General features: G+C 41.2%; 1 protein-coding gene across 2 annotated transcripts in view; it reads left to right on the forward strand.

Annotated features, from left to right (window-relative positions):
- Positions 1-16,392, forward strand: part of Kcnh1 (potassium voltage-gated channel subfamily H member 1) — a 361,447-nt gene that overhangs the window by 138,930 nt on the left and 206,125 nt on the right. For both annotated transcript variants that reach the window (XM_027934788.2, XM_027934789.2), the window contains exon 7: positions 7,625-8,054. In XM_027934788.2, coding sequence (XP_027790589.2) covers positions 7,625-8,054 — 430 coding nt within the window. The remainder of the gene's footprint in view (positions 1-7,624; positions 8,055-16,392) is intronic.

Below are 16,392 nucleotides of genomic sequence, written 5' to 3' on the forward strand. Positions count from 1 at the left end.
GTCTAGTTGGAAAGATTTATAGGTCATTAATGAATAAATGGTGGTTAAGATCACCTTAATGGATGCAGCTACCTAGGGAAATGAGAAAAGTTGAAAAGAGAAGGCTAGAACCAAAGCCTTAGGGAATAATTAGATGCAATAAAAATTGCTCAGAGGGTCAAGGGAGAAATCTCCATTCCACTTTGTTTTGGTAGTCAGTGCTCAATTCTGGCCAATAGAAGGGAAAAGAATGTTTTCAAAAGGATGTTAGGTACTTACAGAACTTTTGGAAAGACCAGGAAAACTTTTGGAGGCTATGTGGCCAAGAACAATGTCAAACTCTTATTGCAGAACTAATCTCATGAATATTTCCACTGATGATACCACTGGACATGGGTCAAGATCCCACCATCAGTGGATACTGGGTACCACTTGCATGGCTGCCACCGGCTGTCTCTGGCAACCAGTGATGCTGCTGTGCTTTAGCAGAAAGAATGTTTGTTTTTTCCAACATTTATTATTATTTGTATTCTTCCATTTTTTACTGTTCATTGACTGATATGGGTTTCTTAATGGGTCAGATGCTTGTACTATAGCAGCATGGGCGGCTAGAGAAGCAAGTATTCTGGCATACCTGACTTCTGTGGTTGGAGATTGGAAAGGCACGTAGACACTGTGACCACACAGATTGTCAAAAGTACATTAATAGGTGTCAAATGCTAAAGGTACAACAATTAGAAGGTCATTGGTAACCTTAGGAAGAGTAGATTTGGGGGAATGGTGGAAGTGGATATCTGATTGCAGTAGATTGAGGAATGAGTGGGAGATGAGCAAACTGAGCTTCATGTTGATTCTTCATGTTGATTTTTCAGTTTGTGATTAATAGGAAATTGGATGGGACAAATGTGGCAGGTGGGCAGGTAGTAAGGTTGTTGGCTTATTGGGGGGAGAGTACCTGAAGTGCTAGACTAACACAAGATCTATTGTGATGGGAAAGGAAGTGGAGTCTGGATAGTGTTGATGGTTGGAAAAGAAGAGATGAGGAACAGGAATACCAAAGGAAAGCCAAAGAATAGCTAGTAGGGGATGGTGGGAGAGAGTGGGAGGAATGGGAAGTTGTGATCATAGTGTAGAATCTGGTGTGTCAGAATTAAGAGGTGGAGTGTTTTCTAGTCTAGGGATGATGTGGAGTAATTGTGGAAGGTCATGGCCATGAGGTCAAAGAGCAGAGAGTTGAATGTGTTTTTCCCACTGACCTTGCAGTTATCCAAGCTGATGATTGGAGATAGATTGGAGACCCAGGCACAATGATCCAAGAAATGAAAGACAGGAGCCAAGGAGTCAATGAACAAGAAAACTAATGAAAATGTTAAGACCAAATTCTGACATAGTTCCAAGCATTTAATAGGTATTACATATCAATCAGATTGCAATAATGAGTTGGTGGTATTGCTGGATAGCACAAATCTTGAAAGGGGAGACTTTTTCATTTGAAATAAGCTTACTAATATTTTTCTTAGTTATTCCTAACATTATGATTCATTTTGACATAAATATAAAAGCATGGAATATAATTTGCTCTGATTCAGTCCCCAGTATTTCCTCTTTCTCTCTCCTCTTCCTCATATTCTCTTCCCTCTATTCAACTGATCTTTCTGCTATTATAGTTTTTGTTTTTAAGTTAGTGTCTTGTGGATATATATAATGGTGAGATTCACTATGGTATATTCATATTTAGATAGGAAAGTTAGGTCAGGTTCATTCCATTCCTCTTCCCTTATCCCTTCCCTCTGCTGTCCCCCTTAATCTAGTCCAATGATCTTCTCTTTTGATGGAATTCATATCCCTCTTTTCCTTTTCTTTTTCTCTCCCTTTTTCTTTGTCTCCCTTATTTTGGATTAACTTCTGCATATCAGAAAATATTTGACCTTTGACTTCTTGGTTCTGGCTTACTTAGTATAATAGTCTCCAGTTTCATCCATTTACCAGCAAATGCCATAGTTGCATTCTTCTTTAGGCTGAGTAATACTCCATTGCGTATATTTACCACATTTTCTTTATCCATTCTTCTGTTGAAGGGTGCCTAGGTTCATTTCATAGCTTGGCTATTGTGAATTGTGCTTCTATAACATTGATGTGGCTGTATCCCTATCGTATGCTGATTTTAGACCTTTTGGATATATACTGAGGAGTCTGATAGCTGGGCCATATGGTGGTTCCATTCTTCCAACAGTTGCAGAGTTTCTGCTCTAATTCCTAGGTGTTTGATCCACTTTTGAGTTTACCTTAGTGCAGGGTGAGAGATTAGTGGTCAAGTTTCATTCTTATGGATTTCCAGTTTTTCCACCACCATTTGTTAAACAGGTTATCTTTTTCTCCATGTATGTTTTTTTTTTCTTTTTTGGCATGTTTGTTTAGTATCAGATAACTATTCATGTTATCTCTGTGTCTTCTATTCCATTGGTCTTCATGTCTGTTTTGGTGACAGTCCCATGCTGTTTTTGTTGCTTTAGCTCTGTAGGGTTATTTGAGATCGGGTATTGTGATGCCTGCAGCATCACTTTTTGCTCAGGATTGCTTTGGCTATTCTGAGTCTTATTTTTCCAAATGAATCTTAGAACTAGAAAAAGCACAGAATTTAAAAATTTCTGTGAAGAATGCCATTGGTATTTTGACAGGGATTGCATTGAATCTGTATAATGCTTCTTGGTAGTATGGCCATTTTAATGACATTGGTTCTGCCTATCCAAGAGCATGGGAAGTCTTTTCCATCTTCTAAGCAGGTGAGATATTTTTGTGAATACCAAATAGCATATGTTTGGAAGATACAAGTGTGAAGCTACTCTGGAGAATAAGACAGAGAAATGGAGAAAGTAGGATGCTAGGAAAAAGCCAGATTTCAACTAAAGGATGAAGGTGGAGGGGAACAACCCACAGAGATGGAGATGCTGAGGCTTAGAATTTTCCTCCATGTGAAGATGGATTCTAAAGGACCTCAGGGGAAAGAATGAAAAGGAGACTTTTAGTTGAAGAAGGATACAGAAGAGTGGTCATAAATAAAGTGGGCTTGAAAACAAGTTTGTTTTTTTTTTTAAATCTTTAAAAGGCTACCTGCGGAATTTGCTAGGCAAGCCATTGTATCCTGATATAGATCTGGAAACCTGGTGGAACTATGTAAGAACCTGAAAGTTCTTTTCAATTACACATTGTCATCCATCTCTGACTTTTATGTCCATATGTATGGCAGGAGGGAAAAAAGATGAGCAGAGAATCAATGAATCTGGTTAGATGAGAAGGCAAGGTAAAGTCAAATTTAAGTGATTTATTTAGGCTGAACAATTAGGTGAAACCCTAGTAGTTTGCACACGAATAATCCTGATGACTGCTAAGTGTCCATTTGGTTTGAATTGCATCAGTATTATTAGAAGCAGGGTTACTTACATTTCCAAAGCTTTCCCTCCAGCTATAGTTGTTGGCTTTCAGGGGTGAAGCTCAGCAGTATAGAGTCTTACTGTCCCTTCATCCATGTCCACCCGACTGGAAATTCTTGGTTCTTCATAATTCAAGGTTGTGATATCTGGAACTATTTGAAATGTGAGATGAGTTTTCTGATGCCAGAAATCTCTGGGGAAATGTAAATTTTTTTCCTACCATATGGTGCTATCATGTTTTCAGTGCACTAAAAAAAAAAAAAATTGGAGTATTTTATTTATTGCATCTGCTTAACTTCAGGAAAGTAATGGGAAAACCCCAAAATTAATAGCTTGAAATGCTTTTAAAGAGCTAGAATTCCAGCTGTTAATAAAAGAGAACTTATGCAATCACTGTGTAATAGTTATCAGGGTAGACAGACACCACAGTGAAAAGGTTCTTGTTTTATATTGTTCCAGAACCTCCTTAAAATGAGAAAGAATTCTCTAATAACTCTTTATTTCAGTTTAGAAAATGTTCAAGATTTTTTCTGGAAAGACACTGTGCTCTAGATCTTGTGTGGGTATCTTAATTTTGGGGGTGCTTCCAAATCAAATGACCACAAACCAGGTTTTCATGCAATAGAATCTGTCCTGTCACCATTCTGGAGGCTGCAAGTCTGAAATGAAGGTACCAGCAGACTGGGGGAGAATATGTTGCACACCTTTCTTTTTTCTCTTTCAACTATTTCTTTTTGTGGTTCTGGGGATTGACCCCAAGGATGCTCTATCCTCAGCCCTTTTTATTTTTTGAGATGGGACTTCACTAAGTTGCCCAGGCTGGCCTTGAACTTGTGATCCTCCTGCCTCAGTGTTCCATGTGTGCCACCATGCCCAGTAACTGCATGCATTTTTCTTCTGATTATGCCAGCAATCCTTGGCATTCCTAGCCTTGAAAACACATCACCTGTACCTGCATCTATAACATGCTCTTCTCCTTCTGTGTCCATCTCATCTCTTATAAAGACACCAGTCATGCTGAATTGATGGTTCACTCAACTCCAGTATGACCTTAAATAACCATACTCACAATGACCCCATTTCCAAATGAAATCACATTCTGAGATTCTGGGAAGGACATAGTTCAGTTCAATACAGTGGGCTTCTAAAATTAATAGGAAGTGACTTCTGCCTTTAGGAAGATGTGGTTCCTGAATGTAGTTGGGGAAATGGGTACAGGAAACCATCATGCAAAGCCGTGTGTTCAAGTGGTTATGGGTACAGAACAGTAGACACAGGGAGTCGGTAAGAGATTGTGACTACACGGTAGTCACTGAAGGCTTCAGGGTGCAGTTGGTGACAAGCCTGTAGGATGACTTGTATTAGCTGGTAGTAACAGGACAGCAAAGCATTCTGGGATAAGGGGTTAGTCTGAGCCGGTGCAGTGATGCCTTTGTGTACCCACAATGAGTGCTTGGTGTGTCTGGAGGGTGTGGCTAGAGGACAGCATGACCTCTGAGTAGTGGTTTCGGGTACCAAGGTGGTCACTGGGAAGGGATAGAGAAGGGACGAGGGATGAATTTAGAAGGAGGTGAGGTAAAGTGATGGGAGCCTCTTTATTTATTTCCATGAAGGACCATCACAGAATGGGATCTCTGAGAGGCAGTGGGAGTGGCCAAGGGGAAAGGTCAAGGAGAGATAGGATGATCATTCTTTCAGGGATTCTGGAAGACAGAAATGTCACTGAGTTGAATAGGGGTGAAGAAAAATGACAAGGCAGTTTTTGCTCTTGTGCCAAGTTCTGTTTCGGAGCTGAACTGCTTTGAAAGATGACTTCAGGGACCGCCTTAGGAGGAGGTGGAGGGTAGGTGGCTGCTTACATGACATTTGATTTCTGAGTCATCAAAAAGGCTCAGTTGCCTCCCGAAATATCTCCTTCATCTAGACAGTGGGTACTTGTAATTCTACTACTGGAAGTTGGTTTCCTAAGGTTTTCCCCTCTGTTGCAATGCAAATGCCCTCTGGAGAGGGAATACCCATTCACCTTCATCTGTCTGAAGGGATTTTCTCAGCCTTTCTCTTTTTTTAAAAAATAATTTTTAATTGTCAATGGACCTTTACTTGTATGCAGTGCTGAGAAACAAACCCAGTGCACATGGTAGGCAGGCGCTCTCCCACTGAGCCACCACTTCAGCCCCTCTCAGCCACTCTATATGGTAGAAATTTGAGAAAATCACATGGAGGGAAAAGGAAAGGAGACCAAGGAAAGGATAGTGGACACACTGGTGGTAAATTTAGCCAAGGTAGCTGACCCTAAGGACGTACTCCCTTGGTCAAGAAAAATCCATTATGATTCTTACATCCAGCTGTTTCTTGCTCTGTGTTGGATAAGAAATGATTAGTTTTAAATTTTATGGCAAAAAAACTGTTTTTTTAAAAGGCAATAAATCCCACCTCTCCCACCCTCACCTCAACAAAAGTACTTTTTGTGGCAACCTGATTTTTCTGGTCTGTATTGGCAAGGCTGTGCTACGTGAGATTGTGTTCATATGACAAAAGGGCTCTGTGCTTGTTGGAGAATGCTAATACTGTTTCAGTGGCTTATTTAGAGATTTCCTTCTGGTTCACCACATTATAATCCAAGTGGATTGGGGGAAGGGGCCTTCCACATAGTCTTACTTGATCTAGGTTCCTTGCAGGCTATAATTCCACCATCTTCAATAGGTAGCTTCAAGGTCATAATGAGCCTTACCTCTAAGGCATGATGGAGGAAAGAGAAAGCATGCCTATGCCTGCAAGTGACACATAAGTCATCTCACTTTTCATTGGTAGGAACTTGTCCCATAGTCACCCAGATGGAAGGTGACTGGGAAATGTCATTTTGCTATGTGCCCAGAGAGAGGAAATGGCCTTGGCGAGTAAGAATGCACAGATGCATCAGAAAGCATTTATCTATTTTCCTTCTGACTGTGATGTAACTTGACCTTTGTGGGGGACAGGTTGCCATTAAAGGACAGTGAATGAGAAAATAGCAGTGACCTAGAAACTGTCTAGTGTTTAGGATGGTGGAAAGTCATTCAGTCCTCTTGGTGAAGGACATCATCCTTCCTTGGATTTTTGCCATTTAAAGGAGGACAAAGTCTTAAAGAAAAGTCTGTTTTCTTATTTATTTTTTAGTGGAACTTTGCAAGGGAAACTTCAACTTTTTCATACATCTTGGATTTGCCTTAGAATAGGAGTTTTGGGGTTTTAAGTAGGTGTGGCTTCTGTAATATGTTTCATTTCCCTTTAGAGATGAGAGGATGTTAGTGTTTGGAGAAGAAGAAGAAACCTTATAGTATATTCCCTTCACTGTCCAGACAAGGGAACTGAGAGGTAATGGAAGGGTCTACATTTACAATATATATGGTCCCAAACGCCGTTTTCCAGATTTTTGCTCTGATGGTGTTTTTCACTACCACCATGCTGTTTCATAGAAGGCTATTGAACAGACCTGGCCTGGTGCAATTCATAAATACTAGTTCAAAAGGGAAGAGGATTGACTAGCTAAATCCAGGAGTCTCCCTCTAGCACTGTTTCCTCAGTTGATAATGTTTCAATAGATGGTGTTTGATTATACAACCCCTAACCTGAAAGAAATGACAGTCTTTCAAGAATTTATAACTTTTCTCAGAAAACAATCTTAGTCCTTCTCAGCTATTTAATTTATTTTAAATTTACATGGTTTTTAAATACCTTTTTACTCATTATAAAAGTCATGATACAGAAAATAAGTGTATACAAGTCTAACAAATATATACCAATATGTTTAAAAAATTACCTGTAATTTCATAACCTGACAATACAGCAATAACGACTGTTAAATTTTTGTGTGTGTGTTTCTTGACCATTTTGTAACCCATATTTATATGCCTGTGCACAATGGAATGTGAAATACAAATGTTGTGCAACCCTTAAAAATTGTTTAAAAATAAGTAATGATATAAAGATACTCCCTTATATTTGTATACTTTGGCACAACATAATTCCTATTAATTTGCTTTTTAAAGAAAGAAGGAAAAAGTTAAGAGAAATCTCCATACAGTACTCTTGGGAATAAAATTATGATTTTAATTTTTAAGGGTTGCATAATATTGTATCTCATGAAAATACACTATGCTTAAAATAATGGCCCAAGTGGGGAGGAGGGGAGGGGTCGTATCTTCCATCCTGACCCTGTGTTCCTCTTCTCACAGGGCATCAGCAGTCTCTTCAGCTCTCTGAAAGTTGTTCGGCTGCTACGTCTGGGGCGGGTAGCCCGTAAGCTGGACCACTACATTGAATATGGAGCTGCCGTGTTGGTCCTGCTGGTGTGTGTGTTTGGGCTGGCTGCACACTGGATGGCCTGCATTTGGTACAGCATTGGGGACTATGAGATCTTTGACGAGGACACCAAGACGATCCGCAACAACAGCTGGCTCTACCAATTGGCAATGGACATTGGCACTCCTTACCAGTTTAATGGATCTGGCTCAGGGAAGTGGGAAGGTGGTCCCAGCAAGAACTCTGTCTACATCTCCTCGTTGTATTTCACCATGACCAGCCTCACCAGCGTGGGCTTTGGGAATATTGCCCCATCCACAGACATTGAGAAGATCTTTGCAGTGGCTATCATGATGATTGGCTGTAAGTATGGCAGTGCTGGGATGGCAGGGTGGGACGTAACTTTGGGCCATCCCTTCTGTTAGCTGTAAATAGGGCAGTGGCTCTTGTGCCAGCAGAATGGAGAGAGTTAAAATAAGGGACAGAGTTTTGTTGTTGTTGTTGTTGCTATTGGTGGTGGTGTTTTTAAAGACTAGCTTTATAGTTTTCATGATAATTAAACATGCTCACTGAAAAAAGTTTAGAAAATATAAGAGTATGAAGTAGAACATGAGGACTATCCATAATTCTAGCTCTCAGATAAAGATAACTAATTTTTGATGCTTTTCCTTAGACTGCTTTCTGTGTACATCTGAACACATAGATACCAATTTTTATAAAGTTAAAATGAGATCATGTTACTTGAATACTTTAAATTTTCCTGTAACAGTGAATAGTAGAAATCTTCCCAAGACATTTTTCTTCTTAATAAGAGGTATATAACATGTTTTGCTATATACAGTGAACCACAGTGAAGCAAATTAACATATTCATCTTCTTGCTTAGTTACCTTTTTTCTTCAGTGAGAGTTCTTGAAATCTACTCTTAACCAATTCTAACATTCAGTACGGAATTAATTATACTCATGTTATACATGTCAATTTGAACATAGCTCTAGTTCTATACGGCCCAATAGAATGAGAAAAAGAATGTGAAAAAAGAATATAAAATGTCTCATTAATTCTTTGGTGTTTATATGTTTAATGAATAATACTTTTGAAATATTAGGTTAAATGAAATATTCTATAATAATCTTTTTATCCTTTTAAGTGTGGCTCCTGGGAAAATTTTTAAATCTTACTCCTGTTGGACAATGCTAGTCTAGACCAACATTTTGGATATCTGCTAATGGTTGATAAATTTTCCAACTCAAAACAACAAAACAAAAATAAAACCACACAAGTAAACAGAAAGGGGGGGGGGAGTCCTTGTTTAATTGAGAAGGGAGAAATTAATGGAGCAACATGCCTAGGCTGAAAAATAACCCTAGTTCTTGAGGCAGGTATTTAAATCTGAGTAACTAGCCCACTGACCATTGTGTAACTATTCCTTTTTTGGAGTATGAAAGTCACCTTGGGCTGCAGATAGCAATGAAGTCCCTTCATCAAAGGGAGTCTTAGGTAGGATGGCTCCCAGTGGGCTAGAAACAGCAAACTTGAGCAGATTGGACTCACTCTTAAACCACCAGGCACACCCTGTCAATGCTTCAGTGACAGATTGGGTCATGGGAGAGGACAGCCCCAGTGAAGCATCAGTTTGGACAGTGTTCTGGTTACACTGAAAGACTTGGAGGCTCTGGTTCTGCTTTTGCTTGCTGTGCTCTGTTATGGTGGAGTTGACGAGTTAACTGTTAAACCAACCAGAAGAAAATCTGAGGCTTCAGTTTATCCAGCTGACCGGAGATGGAGCATCCACTCTGGGAGTGGATTTTGTTACCCAGATTGTCACGTTTGCTGCTTGTCACCTCCTTTCTGGCAACTGCCTCATCATGTCTAAGGGAGTCCTTTCATCAAAGCTCTCTGTGCAGGCAGAGTTTGCCTGAGCATATTTACAGAATGTGTCTAAAGGGGTAATGGATTGTGGGAAGCAGGAAGTGTCTGCCAGTGGAGCTTTGGGTTTGCTCCTTACTTTAAAAGGGGTTTTAATAGAGATGATTGCCTGGCCATGGGAAGCAGTGTTAAGGATCTGTGGGGGGCTAATTGCTTTGGTTTAATTAGAACTTGAGGTACTTTCTCATGTTGTAGGAAAGAATTAAAGACCTTTACTCTTCTAAAAGGGTTTCAGCCTTAAAAGCTGTGAGCCCTGGCTAAGAAACAGGTGCAGTCTTGGTGTGTGTGTGTGTGTCTCCATTAGTGCTGGGATCCAGCCTAGGGCCTTGTGCATGCTAAGCATGGGCTCTACCACCGAGCAACACCCCTCACCTGCTGGTGGCATTCTTGTGAGCCTTGGAGTATCCAGTAATCAACAAGATGCAGTATGCTTGGGAAAAGATTTCCTTCTCTTAGTGGGGAGATGAAACACTTTGTCAACTGGCACAGCTCATTATATCTGTTACAGAGAATTTGCCGAAAGTGTTCAGTTAGAAAATAGGCCCTGTTTCATGGGTCCCCCAAAGGCTTTCAAATACCAATCTCTCTGCAACTTCTTACCTAGAAGAAAGCAGCTCTGGTGGCATATAATCAGAATAAGCAATTTATTTTTCTTCCCAAACCAATCTTCTATGAAGAGCATAATTTCTTGGGTATCCAGGGAGAACCTCAATTATTACCACTTCTTGTCTTTTCTCACTTTCTCAGAGTCAGGTGACATTTGCATTTCTTAATGTTTTTAAAAAGTGTAATACACAGGTAGTCGCCTCTGCATTATGCAGCCATGTGTGACATTTAGTTAAGCATGGGCTATTTAACACTGTTTCCTGCTATTTGTCAGGCACTATGCTAAGGGCACTCCGTGGTTTCTATTGCTTATGACAACTGTGTACATTAGAGATTATTATCTTTTATACAGAAATGGATGCTCAGAGAGATTGACACAATTTCCCAAGGATGTGGGGCTGTGGTCAAGAGCGAGGATTCAGATCCAGACCCCTCTTGTGAAGGTGATGGAGTAACAGTGCAGATGTTGTGATTTGATGGAGTAGTTTAATAAGGCAGGTTCTGACTACCTCTCCATGTTTACGCACTGACATATTGAAAATTCTCTCTGTAAACTTTAGCAAGCCAGCAGCTTCTGCAGTGGAGAGTTATTCTATGCTTGTTTGTAGTTGTTGTCGTTTTAATTTAAGAACAAGATTATGTTACGGTCTCAGGGGACCAGGTGCTTAGGAAACCAGCCATTTTTCAGCATCCTGTCACTTACGGTTACAGCTGTTCCACTTCTCGTGTGACACACGTCTGACAAATTCTTGTGCTAACAAGAAAGTTATTGCACTCTGTGTAATGAGTGGCAATTATCCTTGTAAACTCACATTCTCAACAGTCTTTGTTCAGGACAACTGCTGATGTCTTGTTGGGTTTACGGGCTTCTTCTATCTTGCTTTGCCTGTGTGTACACATGTGAACTCTTACCTGCTTCCTCATGGTACTGAACTGTACCAGAATGGGGATCTCTAGCAATGGGGAATATTGGCTGCAGCCTGCATTTACCCTGAGCTCTGTTCTGCCTCCATCCAAGGTCACCCCAGCAGCCTTTACAAAGTGGAAAAAATACAAAAACCAGTGGACTTCTAAAATAGTGGTTACATTATGATTTTTTTTCTCTGTGTGTTTTGAATTTTACATGCCCTGATAATAGTATGTCTTGCCTATTTGGTTACAGTGCATCAGCCATAATATAGATTATCCAAGCTTTCCTTTACTTCTCTTCACTGCAGTCAACATCTCATTACAACTGGGTTCATTCCCCAGAGGATGTCAGGAACCAAAAAAAAAAAACCCTAAATATTTGCAAGCTAGTCCACCTTGCTCAATTCTAATTAAAAAAAAATTCATTAGGAAGAGGTGAAAACTATTGGCCAAAATGAGTTTTTGCAATTAGACATGGGGTAGGTGTTCTGTGTGGTTTTATTTCTGAGTCCCAGTGTTAGGTCTTGGCCTTGACCAGGGGCAAGACAGCCCTTCCCCTGGCCTCCCTGCCCTCCCGACATAGGTCTGTGATGGTCTACAGTGGTCACCCTGGGATGTGGTGAATGGACTTACGTTTTTTTCCACATAAATCTCTCCTGCGTGTTATACTCTGAGACACATCTGACAGAGGCTGTCCCCCATTCAACAGGCACATGCTGATTGCCTCATAATTACTGCTCTCGGAGTCTTCAGGTTGGTGGTGGAATGTGGGTGGGAGGAACAAAGACAGGCCCTTATGGTCCACCAGTCAGTGATAAAGGTCTGGAAGTAGAGTCTTTATCCAATGTGGCTGAGCCTTGCCCCACCTCTGAAGAATCCCTCAAGGGACGAAGAATGGTCAGAGGAAGAGCCCCTTTATCTGGAGGTCTCAGTCTGGATAGAGACCTGGTGCTGTCTTGGGCAGCTCCCCAGGAGAACTTGATGGTGAAGAGACAGTTGCCATTTTCTAAATATGCGCTTGCACTTTTCTGCTTCTCTTCTCATAATGTCATTGCTGTCATCCTGTCATTTCAAGTAAGCTGCATTCATTCCTCTCCCTCTGATAACGGCAGGTGGTCTAGACACTGCACTCCCACTCCACACACTCTCCACCCTCAGGCCTCACGGGTGGCCTCCTGCCTCAGCCTTATACAATACCTGTCCCTTGGAATCCACATCTTTCTTCCCACTCTGCCCCCACCTGGGCTCCTTAAAATCCTGGCTCAGTGCCAGTGCTAAGGGACTTTGATGAGCATCTGCTCAGTCCTGCAGAGCTCCTCCTTCCCTTCCACCTGCTGGGCCAGATCCTATCCTGATGAATGTTTCTGTCACCCCACCCCCAAGCCTGGGAGTACCCAGACAGAAAAAGGGCCCACCCTTAATGGCTTCCTTTTATCACCTTCTGTTCTGGGGGAAGGGACATTAGTAACCTACATCTCTGGATGTTTGACCCCACTACTTCACCCATTTATAACTTAACAGAGTGCTTTATGAAGCTTTTCATCTTGGATTGTCACTTGCATTCAAATACAGGCTTCCCCCACCACTACGTGACCTTCCTTAAACATCTCTTATTTCTTTCCACCTCACCTTTGCTGAATATCCCTTCTTGCATTAGGTACGGGGTTTTCTAAAATGACATGGGTCACAACTCCCAGGAAAGAGGAAATGTAAGATGCTCTTAGAAGACTTCAAACAACTTCAAACTTTTATGGACTCTTAGTTAAATATTAATTGGCTTATTGATTCTGAATAATTGAGAAGGCCCTGGAATTTTGGAAGGGGTCTTCAGTGCTATCGAGAGAGCTTTATTATGGGAGATTGGTTTTTGCCTTTAAACAGATCCAAAATGTTTCCTAAAAGTTTAAGCTTCATCTGGATTCCTTGCAGTCTTCAGAAGCCCTGCCTTCTCTGCTGTATTCACACATGAATTCCATATTGGGATCCCATATGGTTGTTCCAGCTTCAGCCATATGTTCTTTTTTTCCCCCTTTTCCAGAAAGTAGAAGGGGAAAGGGAAGCCTGGCTACATGCCTTTTCTTGAAGAACAAGACTAGGAAGTTGGTTGGTTGTTTTGTTCACATCCTATAGGCTAGAACTGGGTCACCTGGCCACATCTCATTGCAAAGCAGGCTGGGAAATGTGGGCTTTATTCTGGGTGGTCATGTGCCCAGGTAGAAATACAGTAATTTAGAAAGGAGAACAGATGCTGGCAGGTGGCCAGCCGTGTCTGCCTCGGCTCTCCTCCTCCTCATCTGTCCTCAGTTGATACCAGCAATACATGAATTCCCCCACCAGACACACCGTTTTGGAGTTAGTGGAGAGACTTTGACCCAAGTTCTAGATCTACTCCACCCTTTAGTTTTGGTCGACCCTGAAGGCAAGAGGCTATCCTGACACTCTTACTTGGTGGGAAGTAAAAATGAAATAATGGCGTATGACAGCTGTTTGAAAAGATGATAATTTTATGTTGAGAGTTGAAAAGGTCATGATTTTTTAATGTCGTTAATGACAATAATTGCTCTTCCCAGTTAATTTTTTTCTTTCCTTAGAAAAAAGAAAATAATAATTGCAGCTCTCTTCTCAGGAGCAGGGGAATGCTATTTGATTTCATTTTTGGTTTGTTTATTTTGGGAAATGGGGCAGTGTTCAGAATTCTGAGAGAAATTAGCACTCATTTCTCATTTATTCTTAGAGTTCTTTTCTAGCCAGCAAATCAGCTTGTTTTTCCTCTAGAACCGTTTTTTTTTTTTTTTTTTTTTTTCTTTTTTAAAAAGTTTTGCCTGCCATGGTGCATTTCAGTTGATGTCCCCACCTTTGGCACAAACTTGGACTACCTTCTGTTTTCCACATCCCTTCTTCCTCTCCTCCAGAAAACTAATCCTGGTTACTCCCACCCTGTTCCATGGTTTTATTAAGCTTTTATTGTGTTGATGGGCCCTGTGTTACTTCTTTATGAACATTCTCATGATATCATAGTTACTTTTCTCACCTGATTTATATTTCATCCAGCTCCAGTGAGACTCTAGACCCCCAGATCTTCCTCTTCTCTTTTGTGCCTAGGCACATTCTGAAAGATTGTGGGAATGAGGATGGCTTTGTTACCCATCAGTTCTTGTTGCCCTGTATATCTCTACCCCTGATTAGTGCTTTGACCTTTGGTAGCTTCCCCAACTGAATATAGAGGTACCATTTGGGGATGGAAAATAGGATGACATAAAGCACCCAACAGTGATTTCAAGCAATAGCAGTGCTGTCCCTGCTCTGTTTCCTCTCTTGATCACATTTATAAGGCTCCACAATGATGTTTCTTAACCATTTTAGTCCTGTAGGTACAGTCTAAAAGAACCTGAACTTGCATGAAATATGTGTTTTAGTATTTAATGTGCAGGTCATTAAATATAGCTGGATTTGATGTTCCATAGATATGAAGCATTAAAAAAAAAATGGCCGGGCTTGGTGGCACACACCTATAATCATGTGACTTGGGAGGCTGAGGCAGGAAGATTGCAAGTTGGAGGCCAGCCTGAGCTACTTGGCAAAACTTTCAGCAATGTAGGGAGATTGGGTATGTAGCTCAATGGTAAAGTGTCCCTGGGTCACTCCCTGGTACCAAAACAATAAATAAATACTTTGAAAACAGTATGAGAGCAGAGCAGATTAGGAGAAGTTCTTAAGTGACAAGTTGTGTCATGTGGCTGGGGAGGCCTCCCAGGTGTCGCTGTCCAGGCCTGACTAGCAGGATTTTCACTGGGCATGACAGGATACTGAGAGTGACAGGGGAGCTCCCCCTAAAGAGGAGAGAAGGGACTAGAAACAGTCCTGAACTAGCACCAGAGACATGCTGGGTGTTAATTTTCACTACCCAACAACCCTACCTGCAGATAGGTTTTCTTATCCCTGTTTTACAGGTGAGAAAACTGAGTTCAGAGACACAAAAGAACTTTTCCCAGATTGCAGTTTAAGAGGGGCACGAACTGGGTTTTCACTCCAGATTCATCTGTCTTCATGCAGTCGCTTCCCTTACTGATTATTTTGGGATGTGGCAGTGGAAAAAAATGTTCTTTGTGATGTGCATGTTGGGTGCAGGAGGGGTGGAGAAGCTGGGAGTGAAGGGAGAGGGCTGTGGAGAGACAGCAGCAGGGAGGGATTGCTTTTCCTGGGAGATAGTTCTATTATTTTGGATTACAATTATGGTGAAAAAATCTGATTGCATGTGCTGTAGGAAGACATCACCCTTGTTTGTAGCAGGATTTCTGCACTGAGTGAAGGAATTTACAAGCTTTGGATGTTAGGAAGCTCTGATGGTGGCATACAAGTGATGAGGTGTATTGTCTCTGACATCACAGGTACCTGTGTTATTTGCAAAATCCCTTTCCTTTTTTTTTTCTTTTTTAATTTCCATTACATTAAAATGTGTAAACAGATGTTACAATCCAGTTGTTTCTATTTCTATATTACCTCCTTTAAAATGCATAGTACTCTTTGGGCAGGGGATATTCCCCCATTTTACTGACTGGTATGAATTGACAAAGGCCACACAGCTAGGAAGAAGTGGATCTGGGCTCATCTTTCCCAGCTGAGTGCTCTTGTTCTTATAGATCACTGTGGTGGCAATTGGTGTGGGTAGCCAGAGACCACAGGTTCTGCCACTGGATCTTAGGAGCTGCTCCCTTCTTGGGATGCCCTTAAACTCTGATGGGAAGGGGTGAAAATGTGGGCCAAGAGTGGCTAAAGTCTCCATCCTACTTTCATCAACAGAACTTGATTAATCACAGTTCACAGCTCTTCAGCTGCTTTTTGGCAAGCATTTATTGTGGTTCTCAACTGACAGTCTAACCAAAACAGGCAGCTAAAGAGAAGTCAGACAGGAGAGAAACTTTCCGGTCTTCAAAATTGGAGGAAAAAGGAAACCTTATCAGGGGCATCATTTCTTCTTTTTTTTCTTTTTCCACACTGGGGATTGGGCTCAGAGAACTCTACCATTCAGCTTTGTCCCCAGCCCTTGTTCATATTGAGACAGGGTCTTGGTAAATTGCAGAGGCTGGACTCAAACTTGTGATCCTCTTGCCTCAACCTCCCAAGTCACAGGAATTACAAGTGGATGCCTCTGTGCTGCTTAGGGACATAGTTTCTAAAAGCACATGAACCAGTCTGGTCCCTGAGAAAACAAACTGTTGAATTTACCTGCAGTTCTCCAGAATCTCAATCAATAGTTT

Source organism: Marmota flaviventris, chromosome 12, assembly GCF_047511675.1.
Source record: "Marmota flaviventris isolate mMarFla1 chromosome 12, mMarFla1.hap1, whole genome shotgun sequence".
Lineage (NCBI taxonomy): Eukaryota > Metazoa > Chordata > Mammalia > Rodentia > Sciuridae > Marmota > Marmota flaviventris.